The sequence below is a fragment of the Equus asinus genome, chromosome 16 (genome assembly GCF_041296235.1).
Source record: "Equus asinus isolate D_3611 breed Donkey chromosome 16, EquAss-T2T_v2, whole genome shotgun sequence".
Classification (NCBI taxonomy): Eukaryota; Metazoa; Chordata; class Mammalia; order Perissodactyla; family Equidae; genus Equus; species Equus asinus.
In genome coordinates this window covers 47,408,281-47,422,572 of record NC_091805.1, presented here as the reverse complement: position 1 = coordinate 47,422,572, position 14,292 = coordinate 47,408,281, and the positions used below count along the sequence as shown (strand labels likewise).

The window sequence follows — 14,292 nt, the reverse complement described above, 5'->3', positions numbered from 1 at the left end:
TAAACTTTGTCAGCACATTGTGTATTTCACATGGTCCTTGCAATTTTCAATTAACTTCATTGAGGAGCTCAGCAAGGTCCAACGTGTTTTGAAGCCAATAATTTATCTTTCAAGAAGTTTTTCAAAGTGAGTATAATTCACAAGTTTTTTCAATTCATCTCTTAGCTCATAAACTCTCAATAAATCTCTCCTTGAACAGTCAGTCTGCTTTAGTGCGAAACAGCACAGACAGTTCTTCGGAACCCATTTCTTCACCTAAAACTAAAAAGAGAAGCAGATATGGAAGTTTAGATGTTATTGGGGTCACCTTCTTTATGACAACCTTTTATGTGGAATTCAGACCCACAGGCAACGTTTATATAACAAAGATTTTCTGTGAATAAATACTGCTTGAATCTCAAGATTTTCAGAATGAACTTGATGACATAGCCTTCTTGCCATTACAGCCTCACCATCAGACATGAACTCAAGTGGTATTTACAAAATCTATTTCAAGTGTTCATCTACTTCTTTGAATGTTTCACCCCAACAACTTGGTTTGGTTCTTCTTTGCAGGACAAATGGTGTTGTTCCAAGCATTTCTCAGCAGAGTTTCTTTCTAACTGGTGCTATTAACTATGTTTAGTTACTAATGACTGTGGACTCACCAATTTCCCAGACTGTTTTGATGTGGTCATCTTCTAGACCAGGGTGAAAAAACCCCAAAAAACATAAAAAGAAAAACTCTTTTGTTTTTTGGAGCTTTTAAAATTGCTCTTGTCTAAACTTTAAAACATTTAAATCGTTTTTTCCCTTTGAGATGGATATTTTGTGTTAAGGAGCCAGCTTGGTTTGCAGTGTGGTACAATTTCTTATTTTGATGCTTCCACATAAACAAGATATCTAAGCTGAGGAAAAGAAAAATAATGCAGAGAAATGCAAATTTGAGATAATACTCACTATATTGCCTAATTAGCGACAAATGTTTGTGGACTATTTTATCTTGTGACTATGATGATGTTCCAGCAAATACATTACTGTGGGAAAATAAAATAATTTTAGAAATGAAATCTAGTTAAACAAAAATACTGTAGAAAATTATAAGCCTTTATGGCTTCATAAATTGGCTTTTTAGATAATGCATGTTACCTGCATTTTAAGACTTGGAAAAATAGCAAAAAATAAGCATAGAGTAGGCATTTAAATGTTAAATTTTATTTAATTCAGTATTAAAATTGTGGCAAACTGACAAAATATAAATATTATTTTCATTCATGTCATTCAAAAATATTTTGAAAATTTGGCTTTCTGAAGCTGTAAAGGCGTAGAGTCCCTTTCAATGAATCAATTTAATTCAAGTATGTCCAATTGTTATTTTTGAAAGAAATATTTTTTAATTTATAAAAACAAACAATAATACATTATTAAAACCCATCAAGAATCAGATAGACTAGCAGTTAATATCTATAGGCATTAGAAAAAAGAAAGAACAAAGAAAGGAATTAAGGAAGGAAGGGATAAATTGGATAATTCAGAAAATTAGGAAAGTCAGTTTTATGCTCTTTAGAAATACCTAATATTAGCTTATGTTAGTAATACTGATTATGATGATTATGAACATAGATAGCAATCATACATTCCATTGATGTCAGTAAAAAATATGAACATTAGAGTGAATTAAATCAAAAGAAAAAATATTTTAGAGTATCACAAACCAAAAAAACATCACTGAAGACAAACAAACCTGGACTAAAGTAACAATCACAGCCCAGGAAGATTCGCTGGGGCCGTCAGGAGAGCAGCCTCTCAAAGCTCTCTAGCTGTGATGCTTGCTAAAGTCTTAGGCAGAAAATAATGGTTATTGAACACAGGGAGTTTATAGAGGGAGCCATTGCTTTCAAATACAATTTTAACTACTATGAAATTTTGAATGGTTGTAGAAAACATTTTGCAAGTTTATCACCATAAAAAATTTATGTCTGTCAAGCCATTTGTGATCCACCTGTGGTTATCGCCCACTGACTGAAAGCATCATGATGTTCTCCCAGGCATCCGTGTCTCTCTGTTTCTTCTTGCCTTTGAAAAGAGGACAGTATCAGTGGGTGGGGAAGCTAGGAGCTGGTGAGGTACCCAGGGAAGCAGTTGTTGGGAATCCTGTATTTCTACTGTAGTTTGAGGATGATTGGTCAAGGAAGTTTAACGGCACAGAAGGCATTGGCTTTGCGAATGATCTCAAGTTTTTCTTTAGAGCAAGAATAATGGAGAGACAGTGAGAAATTGGAAGGATTTAAAGCACGAGTTGATTGGAATGGTCTTGGGAGAGAAAGATCCTAAGAGATTTGGGACCAAACTAGAAGGATCTGGAAGAACCAGGAGGCTGTATCTTCCAGGAAGTTTGAACATGAAGGTCCATATCCATCTTAAGCACGTAGTTATGGATGCTGGTGTTGAGGCAGCATGGCAAGAGCTTCCTGGGGGAACAGAACTGATGGTTAAGAATGCCCAACTGGGGACAATCTGGAGCTAAAGCATCAATATCAAATGGGGAAACCCCTCAGAGATGGGGAAGAAAGATGAGGAAATGCTAAGGTAAGCCTATAGTAAGCTAGAGGCTGAAGGCTGAACCGTTCAGGAACCTACTTCAGAAGGAAAAAGAGAGATCAAAGTAACTGGAGAGTCAGACTGGGAAAAACCAGGAATGAGCTGGTCAGCATAAAAACACGATGTGAGGGCAGAAAAAAACCTTGAGATCACAGGAGATCAGATAGAGTAGAAGGCTAGATCAGGTTTCCTAGGAGACAACTGCTGCTCCGGTGAGGCTAAAGGCTCAATGACATTTTGAAGCACCAACCTGGGGTGTTACCTTGTTCCACCCTTCTGCATCTTAAAAAGGATATAAACTGGCTCTCCAAGAGAAGGGAGTTCTCTTGAGATGGGTCTAGGCCACGCTTGCATCAGGGTAGGAGTTCATGGAGATGGGGAAGGGTTCATCAAGGACAAGCGGGTCAGGGAAGTGGGGAACAGAGCATTCTGATGGAACCCACTGCTGCTTTAGATAGACATAAATGACTTGGGTATGGCTTTAACCATTTCACTTTCCATACTCTCCCACCTTTCCTCTATTCATTCTCCAAATCTTCTGCCCAACTTCTTCCCCTCCAATCTTCTACCCCAACCATCAGTCTATATGATAGATTTTCTGACAACCCAATTACTTTTATGAAGATGAGCTCATGTGAATGTGTATCAGTATGCACAGGTATTCTTGTAAATTTTTCAACCCCTCTCCCATCTTATTGCACTTACCTCTCTTCTAGCAACTATCACGTTGCTTTGTGATTCTTTAACAGTCTATAACCCTCTGTGGGCTGCAAGCCTTTGAGATCGGCGTCCTTGTCTTACTCATCTTGCTGTCTTCTGAGCCAGCATTATTCTTGAAATGTTTTTGATTGAATATTAGAAAATTCTGCATGTTCCTGGAATTCTAGCAAAAGCTAATGCCTCTGATGGTTAAGGGATAGGGAATTCCATGAAAAGGAAAAAAGTTAATCTTGTTAAGAATGAATCATAGGATCATTGACCCTCAGGATTATGGACTTGATGCAGAACAATCACCACCACCTCCATTACCCTTACCAATACTCTCACAACTAAGGCTTGAACAGGAAAGTCTTTATGAAGTAACTGTCCAGCTGTAGTAAGGCACAGCACAGCCACACTCACATGGTCTCATGCCTATTCTGACCAATTTAGACTCAACTTTGGGACCAGAGGCAAGCATAACCTTCATTAATTTTAAATCATCCTCTCAAGGGATCAGATTAAAAAGAGAAAACTTGAAAAGAGGGAGAGAAAAACAAGGATTTACCAAAAGGGGTAGTCCTGAAGAAATTTAAAATACTTCTGTGATGTCATCTTGAGTGAGGTTGCTTTACATACTAAGGTGGATTTTCCTCTTACTCAGTACTTGTTTATACAGCAGGCTGCACTCTCTCTAGAGGGCACACTTAGAATTAGCGGAGAGTTTGAGCGAAAGAACTTTCTCTCCTGGTTTGGAATTTGACATGTATTTTTCTCTCCCTTGTCCTCTTTTGGTTACTTCCATTTTCTCCTTTCTGTCTACCAATTTCCTAAAACACATAAAAGTGTAGTACAGAGTTCTTTTGGAACATTAAATGCCAGTCAATTCAAACTCCTTGGAGGAAACTATGGGTTTAAATAATACCAAATAATTATCTATCTAAATAATATCTATTAAATAATAATTGTTAATATTAATAATTATATTAGATGTTAGATATGAGTGATTATCTATTAAATGATTCAATCAAGATTAATTGGCTTCCCACTCTCTCTACATGATTAAAAAAGGGAAATTTCTGCAGTGTGTATCTTGAAAATGTCTCTCCCTTTTATCTTTTTCCTCTTAGATTATAAGGCTTTTGAAGAGGCAGCCGAACACTTCCAGCCTTACATCAAATTTTTTGCTACCTTCGACAAAGGAGTAAGTATCCGTGAAACCTCAATTTGAACACTTCTGTAGGTGCAAGGATTAAAGTTTGAACTTTCCACCACCTTTTCTTTTAGCAACATTAACCATCCTCCATCCATTAACACTTTCTCCAGAAGTGTTAGAAATATGTCAGTAAATCACTACGGAATGAGAGATGAGTACAAAGATGATTAAGTCAGAGGATGGAGGGTATTTCTGAAAACATCCAATGAAAAGTGATGAAGCATTCTTTATCACCTTAAACACTAAGAATGGGAAGCGTGTGAGCCCAGAGTGTGCCAGGACACTGGCCGCTGCTTGCTTTTTGTTTAGAGTATCCTCTCCCTTCCTAGGGTTGCGTACTTCCCCCTCTCCTGGGTTAGGATGGGGGGTGGAATGAGGAGGAGTCCTGGGGGCTTCAGAAAGTCACCTGCATCTTCAGGAGACGGCGTTGATGCACTTGTCTACCATGCAATTGCTCTTTATTTTCTGGATGTGTCAAGTGCTTTTATATGCCAAACGACAGCAGAGATAGAGGGATCTTTAATCAATGGGGAATTTATTTGGGGTCTACTGTGGTCTGAGTACTCCACTCTGGCTCCAGTTACAACTAAAATGGCTACTATTTATCAACTGCTTTCTGTGTGTTGGGCACAATTTGATATATTGCATTTATACTATCTCTAATCCTCTAAACAACTCTGAAAAGTAAGAACCCCCACTTCCCAGATGAGAAAAAAAGATTTAGAAAGGTTAAGTAATATCCCGGGTCTCCAGTCAGTTAATGATAGTGCTAAGATCCCAATTTAGGATTATGTGTGCCCAAAATGCATGCCCTTTCCTCTGTACCATACTATTAAGTAGAAGACTCTGTACCTTCCCTTGAGATTCAGCATGCATACCCACACGCCCGCACTCATGCTCACACTCACAACCACGTAAAATACTACATACATGTAACGCACCCAACACATACATACACAACACACATACATATAACACATACATAACACATACAATGTATACACTTACGCTTGCACAACACACAAACATAACACACTCAAGCATACCCACACTCACATACTTACAACACCCACAATACACACACTCTCACACATCCACACATATAATTCGCACACACCCCCCCCCAACTAAAAGCCCTAGATCACCATTTTTACTAGAACAAATAAATCTAGGACAAACTAAGTCCTGACCAAATTCCAGTAAAAGTTCATCAGAGAGCGTCCTGCTGGGGAGTAAGGCAGTTGGTGAGCAGTGCTCACGGGCCTTTATGCTATGAGGAGTGCAAGTATTCTGCGAAAAACAAGAGGAGGCCTGTAGGTGCTGGGGCCTCCTGTAGGGAAGGAGTATGAGAAGAGATTGCATTCAGTTCAGACGCATGTTGACCCCCTTCAATGGATATGGCCCTGTTTAGCAGCCTGTAATCCAGAAGAGAAGTCTATAATCTAAGTAATATAATCTAAACTTGAAGACAGTTTACCCTAATTGGTTGGATTAGAGTTGGGAGAGATCTTGAGCAAGAATACCAAAAAGAATAATAATTATCACCTATTAAGTGCTTTTTGTGTACCAGACTTTGTGCTAAGAGCTTTACTTATGTATTCTCATTTAATCCTCTCACCACCCCTGTAAAAGAGGGATTAGTATGCTTCATCTACAGAGGATGAAACTGAGGCCCAGAGAGATTAAGTGATTTGCTCATGGTCACATAGCTGGTGAGTAGTGAAGCTTAATATAATCTCAGGTCAGCCAGACTTCAAAGTCAATGCTCTGTACCGCTATACTCCAGAGAAAGAAGCAATGCATGTAAAATGTGTAGCTGGCGACTGGCACACAGTAAGCATTTGGTAAATGTTAGCTACCACTGTTGTTCATAAAAGGCAGTCATCTAAGCCCAGGAGGGTGGAGGTTGGGAGAGGATAGTGGTGGAGAAGGAGAGGTACAGAGAAGCTAAGCTGAATCCATCACTGATGTTTAATTATGATAGGCCAGGAGTGACTAAGGTGGCTCCTGGGAAAGAACTCATCTGAGGGGAGAGAGTCAGGCAGACAAGCTTGGCCAAGCAACAAAACCTCAGTTCTTAGAACCGAGTTGAGGGTAGTGTCTGCTTTCAGATGTGCCTCTCAGCCCAACCATACGGCTTCATGCCTGTGGCCCATGGAGAAAGGGAGGTCAGGCTATAATTAAAAATTCAGGAGGCTCTTCACTAAAAACTCTGTAAGACACTGAGTCATAAGAGGCCCTGTTCATGTAGCCTTGTGGGAATGTATAACATTTACAGTCATGCGCTGCTTAAAGATGGGGATATGTCCTGAGAGATGTTTTGTTAGGCAATGTTGTCACTGTGCAAACATCATAGAGTGCAGTTACACAAACCTAGATGGTGTAGCCTGCTATACACTTAAGCTAGATGGTACTAATCTTATGGGACCACCATCTTATATGCAGTCTGCTGTTGACCTAAACGTCATTATGCGGCCATGACTATAAAAAGAGAGAGACACACTCTCTACCTCCTTGTGGAACCTGGGGGGAAGGGCTGTTGCACACAGAGGACTTGATGCCATTTGGGACTTAAGAACTTGCACCTATCAGTTAGAGAGTTGGGGGATAATAGTGTCCAAAAGGAGGTGGTGGGGTCCAGAGGCATGGCTGCACCCAGTAGAAGCCTCATAACGTCCAGCAGGCGGTGCTAGAGCAGAAGAGGTGGCTGAAAAGACCTGTTTGTGAGACACACCTTAGGGAATCCCAGAGGGACCTGGGGGAGGAGAGGCGCTTTGTAGAGGTTTGAAACCAGGAGAGCCAAGGACCTAGGAAGCACTAACACAGCCCCGAAGATACAAAACCAATAAATATATTATATTAAATACATATATGTGAGTTGGAGAACTGTGAAGAGGGTGAGATGTCAGGGCTGCTGGAGTAGATTTGGGAGTTAGGAGTTTCCAACCACAGTCCATATTGGTATCTCCCAAGGAACTTTTAAAACCATGCATTCCTGGGCCCCACGCCTGGAAATTTGGATTTTTTAGGATTGTGACCAGGCCTAGAAATACGCATTTTCAAAAAGCTCCCTGGGGAATTTTACCTGGTGCACAGGTTTGGGACCAGCACTAATCTATGGCTCCTGATCCTGAATCAAGCCCCACGAGGGCCCAACCTCTCTAAAGCAAACGGAGCAAGATAGAGCCTGAGGGCTAAGGATGGCATCTGCTCTGCTGCACCTCACAGCCTGAAACATGTCGGTTCTAACTACCCCATGTCTCGTTCTTTTCTTGGAGTGAATAGTGAGAAGCAAAATCATTTTTTTGAATGATATTGGGGCAAAAGAAGCTATGATTATCTAAACCAAGTTAATGGAGAAGACAGACGTTGAGAAAGCCTAAATTCACTGAGTTGGTTTCACTGGCAACAACTGAAATGGCTTGCCAACTTGTAGAAAAAACATGTACCAACATTCATACACATGCAAATGTCAGGAAAATGACCATTGTCTTTGGCAAAATCCATTCCAACTAGTTAAAAAAAAAGGAGAAGAAAGAAGCATAAAAGAACTCATTATATGGACCTCTTCAGCTTTTAACAGTAAAATCCATTCTTACATAATTGTACTATCTATGAACCAAGGCTGGTCCCAGAACAGTACCTTGGATACAGTTGGCCCCACTAAATATTTACTGAATAAACGAAGGAATCAATGCCTCAATCAATCAAATCTCCTTCAGTCTTTACCATGCAAGACGCAACGAAACGAATGAAAGAAAGGGATCCCCTGAGACTGCAAGATGAGGGCACTCAGTGGTGGTGGTGAGGATGCAGTGAACAGGCCTCTGGAACGTTTTGCTCAGGGTTCCCAAGACTGAAACTTAAGAATGTCACAATCCAGCTTTACGTTTATGGTCTTCACGGTCTTAACACTGCAGACCCAGATACTGGCACTCAAGGATCAGGGAGAGACACACACACACGTATGCACACTCACAGGCACAGGTGCATCTACACTGCTTACCATGAGGGAGGTTCTGGTGAGGTCCTCTTCACCTTTAGAAAGGCTTAATTCTACAGACTGTGATGGGGGATGACTTGATGAGAGCATGTTACAAGAGGAACAGGGGAACATCTCACTAAAATACGTGCAGAGCCAATGTCGTATTTAAAGGGACATATATTCCTTTCTGTACCGTCTCAAGGACAAGGTAGTTTTCAAACGAAGGGAAAGTGGAATGGAGGCAAATTGGTAGTTCAGAACATTCCACTGCCTGTGTTTGAATCCGGGCTCGATCCCCTTCCAGGCATGCGATCTTTACAAACTGCATACTCAGACTGTGCCTCAGCTTCATCATTTGTTAAATAAGGATAATAATAGTTCTTACCTCATACAATCAAACTGAGGATTCATAAAGTAATCAACCTAAAACACTTTGCAACAGTGCCTGGCACACAGTAAGCACTCCACGTGCTCGCTCTTATTACTGTTTTCTTTCATCCAGTCACTTCACATAAGCAGTTTCCTGGTTCCTACACTATGAAGTAAGCGAACTCAGAAAACCAGAATCCAATGTCATTTTCAAGCCCATTCTGTGGGACGGGCCCAGCTTTGAGAAGAACCCTGTGTAAACCCAAACACTGGTTTTACAGTTGCTATTTTCACCCCCATGCTCCCCACCCCATCATCCACACCACCTCCCCCCCCATAAAAGAGGAAAGAAGTAAGAAAAAAGCCCACACTTTCTTGTCTCTTAAAATCAACATGCCCATAAAATCTCCTTTGACTGACTGTAGCTCTTCACACAGACTGTTTGCTTTATCTCTGAGTAGGATGCTGGCGTTTCTGGACCTTAAGTACTGTCAGAAATGTCTTAGAATATAGTGACCTGGAATTAATAGCAATTGACGACAAAAACCATGCAGATGCCAGTGTTTCCTGAGAATGGACGTCCTTGTGTAACAGCTTATGTAACACCCAGTTGCCCCCCCCACCCCCAATTACTCCCTGCTGACCTGGGCCTCTGCACCATTGGTTACCACCACAGGGCGTCAGCTCTTAGGCAATTCCTCTTTAGTTTCAAGGGAACCACTGTTCATCTCTGTGCTTTCTTGGGTCACAGCTCTGAATTAGAAAAGAAAGGCATTTGCTTTTCTACAGAGCATTGCACATTCCAGGCCTCTCAAATCATTTCACAAAAAGAAGTCTGAGTTCAGCAGCTCTCCAGGCGAACACAGCAACCATTCTGCCCTGACAACAGACTGTGTGACCACTTAACCAAGAGAGGAGATGTCATCCAGGCTTTGGGTTGGCTCCCCGAGCTTTTTATCTGGTACAGAGTGAGCAGCCCATCCTCGATTGCTGGGTACTATCCCAGTTTTAGAACTGAAAGCCTGAATCCTGGGAAACCCCTCCACTCTGACAAACCAGGATGGTCAGTCACCTTATGACTGGTAACAAAGCAGGCAGCTCCCAGCACCTGAGAAACCATCAAACAAGCCCAGGACTGAGAGATAACCATACGGCCCGTGCTTCAATCCATATAGCAAGTAGGGTTTATGAGCTGATCAGTGGCTGGCCTCTGATTCTGAGTACCATCAGTTAATTATTCTATCAAAATTGGTTCAATCAAATACAGTCAATCCAGGACACTGAGCATACTCTGTTGCCGTTTGCTTCCTCCTCCAGCCCTGGCAAATACAGTGGAGTAATGGTGACTGCAGAATTAAATTTCCCACTTTTCGTTCCAATTGCTCCCTGCCCCTGCGTCGAGCATACACTTTCATGTTTTTGCCAGAGAACGTATACACTTCTTGTAAATGGACAACCCACTGCCACTCCAAACCAAGGAAACAAATTCAAGGAAACTATTTTCTTATTTCCAATTACTACAGGTTGCAAAGAAATTGTCCTTGAAGATGAATGAGGTTCACTTCTACGAGCCATTTATGGATGAGCCCATTGCCATCCCCAACAAACCTTACACAGAAGAGGAGCTCGTGGAGTTTGTGAAGGAGCACCAAAGGTGCCCCAGATGGCATGCAGGGGGTTGGGGGCGGGTTGAGGGTTTGGGGAATGGAGAAGAGCTGCTCAGTCCTGACATTTCAGACCCCCAAGAGCAACAACCTGGAGCTGGTACCCTAGCAGAACTGAACTCAGTAGTATGGTTTTGTTGGTCATTGATCAGTGGCAGGGATGTTGCTACATTTTCTGAATATGGGTCTCCACTTGTAAGCAGGGTTAGGCCCTCTCCCCCAAGTCAGCAAATCCCCTCAAAGTCAGAGTAAGAGATCTTTCAAGTAAAATTGTACAATAATGATGATACTAATTTAGTGACAGCCTCCTATATGCCAAGTAACATGCTAGATGCTTATGGAAGCTATTTTATCTAATCTTCAACATTAAGGGGTAATTAGGATTATCCCACTTTTACAAACCAAGGGGTTGGGCTCAGAGTAGTTAAGTAACTTAGCCAAGGGTGAACGTTCTATACATAGAACTTCTGGAAGAGGAATATTTGATACCACTTGGAGTAGCTTTAGCATAGATTAGTCAACGTTTTCCGTAAAGGGCTGGATAGTAAATATTTCAGGCTTTGTGAGCCAGATGGTCTCTGTTGCAACTACTTAATTCTGTTGGCAGTAAATGTGGAAGTGGCCATGGACAATATGTAAACAAATGGGTGTGGCTGTGTCCTAATAAAAGTTTATTTATAAAAACAGGAGGCACTGGCTGGCTTTGGCCCACCAGCTGTAGTTTGGTGACCCCTGCTCTTGAGGGAGGGACAATATCAGAACATGGAACATGGTAGGGAGTTCCCCACTTTGTCCCTCTACTCTCCCTGACACATGCTCTTATATGTTCATTGAGCCTGGAACCATGATTCCCTCACCTGGTCAGTCTTAGTCCCTACAGAGAACAGAGGTTGGAGGAAGAAATATCAACAAGTCTAGCACTATTTGCCAACATTCAAAAGAAGTGAAACCATGAGCAATAATACATCCTACCTGTTCCTCCAATCATCCTTAAAGGGCATTTGATGGATGACCCTGGTGATAAAACAGCTGCAGTTCTGAATGGGGAAAACCAGGACTTCCTGTTTTCTCTCCCAGGTCTCCTCATTCTGGGCCTGCTCTGGGATCTCAGGAGTGGTATCTGATTGTGAGCAGGGAAATGTCTTCTTACCCTGAGAATGAGCTGACCCTGCACCCTCTGACCCATTGTTTGTAATAGACTTTCTAACGGTTGGATTCAATGGGTCTGTGAAGAGGCTGAGAGCATTAGGCCCAGCCCTCAGTGTGACACAGCAGGCTGGATCTGCTCTGTCTCCTCAGGGGAGAGATGGGTTTGTAGAGCTCTTCATGCTCTTGCAAATGTACCAAAATCTCATTTTACATTTCACATTGCTGAGGCTGCGCGTCTGCCTTGGTAATCCCTACTGAAGGAAGTTCATCTTTTCTCTTTTCAGACCCACTCTACGTCGCCTACGCCCAGAAGATATGTTTGAAACATGGGTAAGAAAGTGGCAAGCTCTTTCTGCCTTGTAGAAATGGATATATTCCCTAAAAAGAATACTCCTTTCAGTCTCACAACTCAAACCCTACTTGGCTGGGGCAGATGTCTGGATGGTGGAGTAGTTGAAACATGGACAACTTCACTCTCAATTGAACCCAATTCTCCATGGATCCCACTTAAACCTCTTTGGCCTACACACTGAGTTCATTTCCTGCAGTGACTACTGGCTTCCCTTCATTAGCCACCAGAGACCCAGAGTAACATAGTGAAAGGAGCTCAGGCTGTGGAGTCACAGAGACTTGGGTTCAAGCCCAGAATCTGCCACTGAGTAGCTTTGCATCCTATATCAAGTCATGTGGTCTTTCTGAGCTTTAGTTTCTGAATCTAAAATCAGGGCTTTCTGTAAGGATGAGTGGTGTGAAGAGTCCAGAACATAGCAGGTGCTCAATTAATGAATGGTAGCTATTTTTATAAATATCAACCCAAGGTGCTGGAAAGTGCTGAGTTGGATTGTCCCACAGGTCTATGTCATAGACAGTATGTCAGGTGGGTCAAATGGAATTAGAAAGAGGGCTTTGGAGATACCCCCCACACCCACCCTACCCCAGCTTTATACAAAATTCTATAAACAATAGCAACCAAAACCTGTGGAGCATTTTTCAAAGCATTTCATGTATCCTTTTACTTGGATCTTTCAACAGCTCTAGAAAGTGATGTAAAACAAGTATTATTTCAGCCCCATTTTACAGGGGAAAATTTACGATCATATGGATTAAATTAATTATTCAAGGATGCATGTGTGTATCTAATAAGATACTGTGTGTAACTACTAAGCATGAGATCTTGGGACTTAAACTTAGGCCATCTGGAGCCAAATCTAATATTCTCTCCAGTATATCTCCCTAGAGTGGGCCATGGGTCCATAACGCACCATTTTGGCAGTCGGGGGTGGGGCGGAGAAAGGGATTAACATGGAAGCATTTATTTCTTAATTCTTTAATTCAGAGTCTAAATTGACATATTAATAGACTCATGGAGTAACTTGACACTTACTGTTTTACTGGCATGTAACTTACTTGGATGTCTGAGCGTAGATCAAACATTTCACACTGAAGGGCAAATAGTCCAGTCTAGAGGAGCGGACTATTTAAGAACAACTCAGCACAATAGAAACACATTTTCCTAATGTTCAAACCTTTCAAAAATTTAACCCTTAAAAGGTCTTGTTAATAGATTTAAAAATAGCAGAAGGGTATAACAATGCTTTAAAAATAATACTCCTTTTGGGGCTGGCCCCGTGGCTGAGTGGTTAAGTTCACGTGCTCCGCTGCAGGCGGCCCAGTGTTTCATTGGTTCGAATCCTGGGCGCGGACATGGCACTGCTCATCCAACCACGCTGAGGCGGCGTCCCGCATGCCACAGCTAGAAGGACCCACAACGAAGAATATGCAACTATGTACTGGGCGGCTTTGGAGAGAAAAAGGAAAAAAAAAAATAATAATACTCCTTTTTAAAACAGTTTTACTTTCCACTTAAAATAATTTCAGACTTACAGAAATAGTACAAAGAATTCCATTATCTCTTTCCCTAGATTCTTCATAAGTTAACATTTTACCATCTCTGCTACATCATGCTCTCTTGATAGACAGATATAGATAGAGATATAGATTATTTTCCTGAACTGTTTGAGAGTAAGAAACAAACACAATGCCCCTTTACTCCTAAATACTTTCAGATGTTTTCTAAAACAAAGGCTTTCTCTTACATAACCACAGTACACTCATCAAAATCAGGAAATTAATAGTAATACAGACCTACTATCTCGTCTATGGATCTTATTCAAATTGACCAGTTGTCCCACTGATGTCCTTTATAGCAAGGGAAAAATTTTTTTTCCTGGCCCAGGATCCAATCCTGGTTTGCACATTTGCATTTGGTTGTTATGTTTCTCTAGTTGCCTTTAATCTGGAATGGGTTCGTGTTCTTTGTCATTCATGACGCGGCTTAGCGTTTTAAATTGAGAGTGATTATTACTGTTACGTTCTGCTATGCCTTTACCCTTAGTTCTTCTTTTTGTTTTCTTCATCCCTAAGAGCTAAGTCTCAATTATCTAGGCTCCTGGAAGGGAGAGACTGCAAATTCAGAACCTTCTCTCAGGACTTCCCTCACGGACACAGCAGTATCACACCCAAGACACCACACCATAGCGGGAGGCACTCTGCCCCTCCCTCAACCGCAAACACCCCCACGCCCCCCACTGCCCTCAGAATGCTCCCTCTCACCACATCAGATGCAGATG

At 41.6% G+C, this 14,292-nt stretch overlaps 1 protein-coding gene across 1 annotated transcript in view; it reads left to right on the top strand.

Annotated features, from left to right (window-relative positions):
- Positions 1 to 14,292, top strand: part of CASQ2 (calsequestrin 2) — a 63,505-nt gene that overhangs the window by 29,751 nt on the left and 19,462 nt on the right. The window contains exons 5-7 of the mRNA XM_014848251.3: positions 4,410 to 4,483; positions 10,373 to 10,503; positions 11,947 to 11,992. Of these exons, the coding sequence (XP_014703737.1) occupies positions 4,410 to 4,483; positions 10,373 to 10,503; positions 11,947 to 11,992 (251 nt within the window). The remainder of the gene's footprint in view (positions 1 to 4,409; positions 4,484 to 10,372; positions 10,504 to 11,946; positions 11,993 to 14,292) is intronic.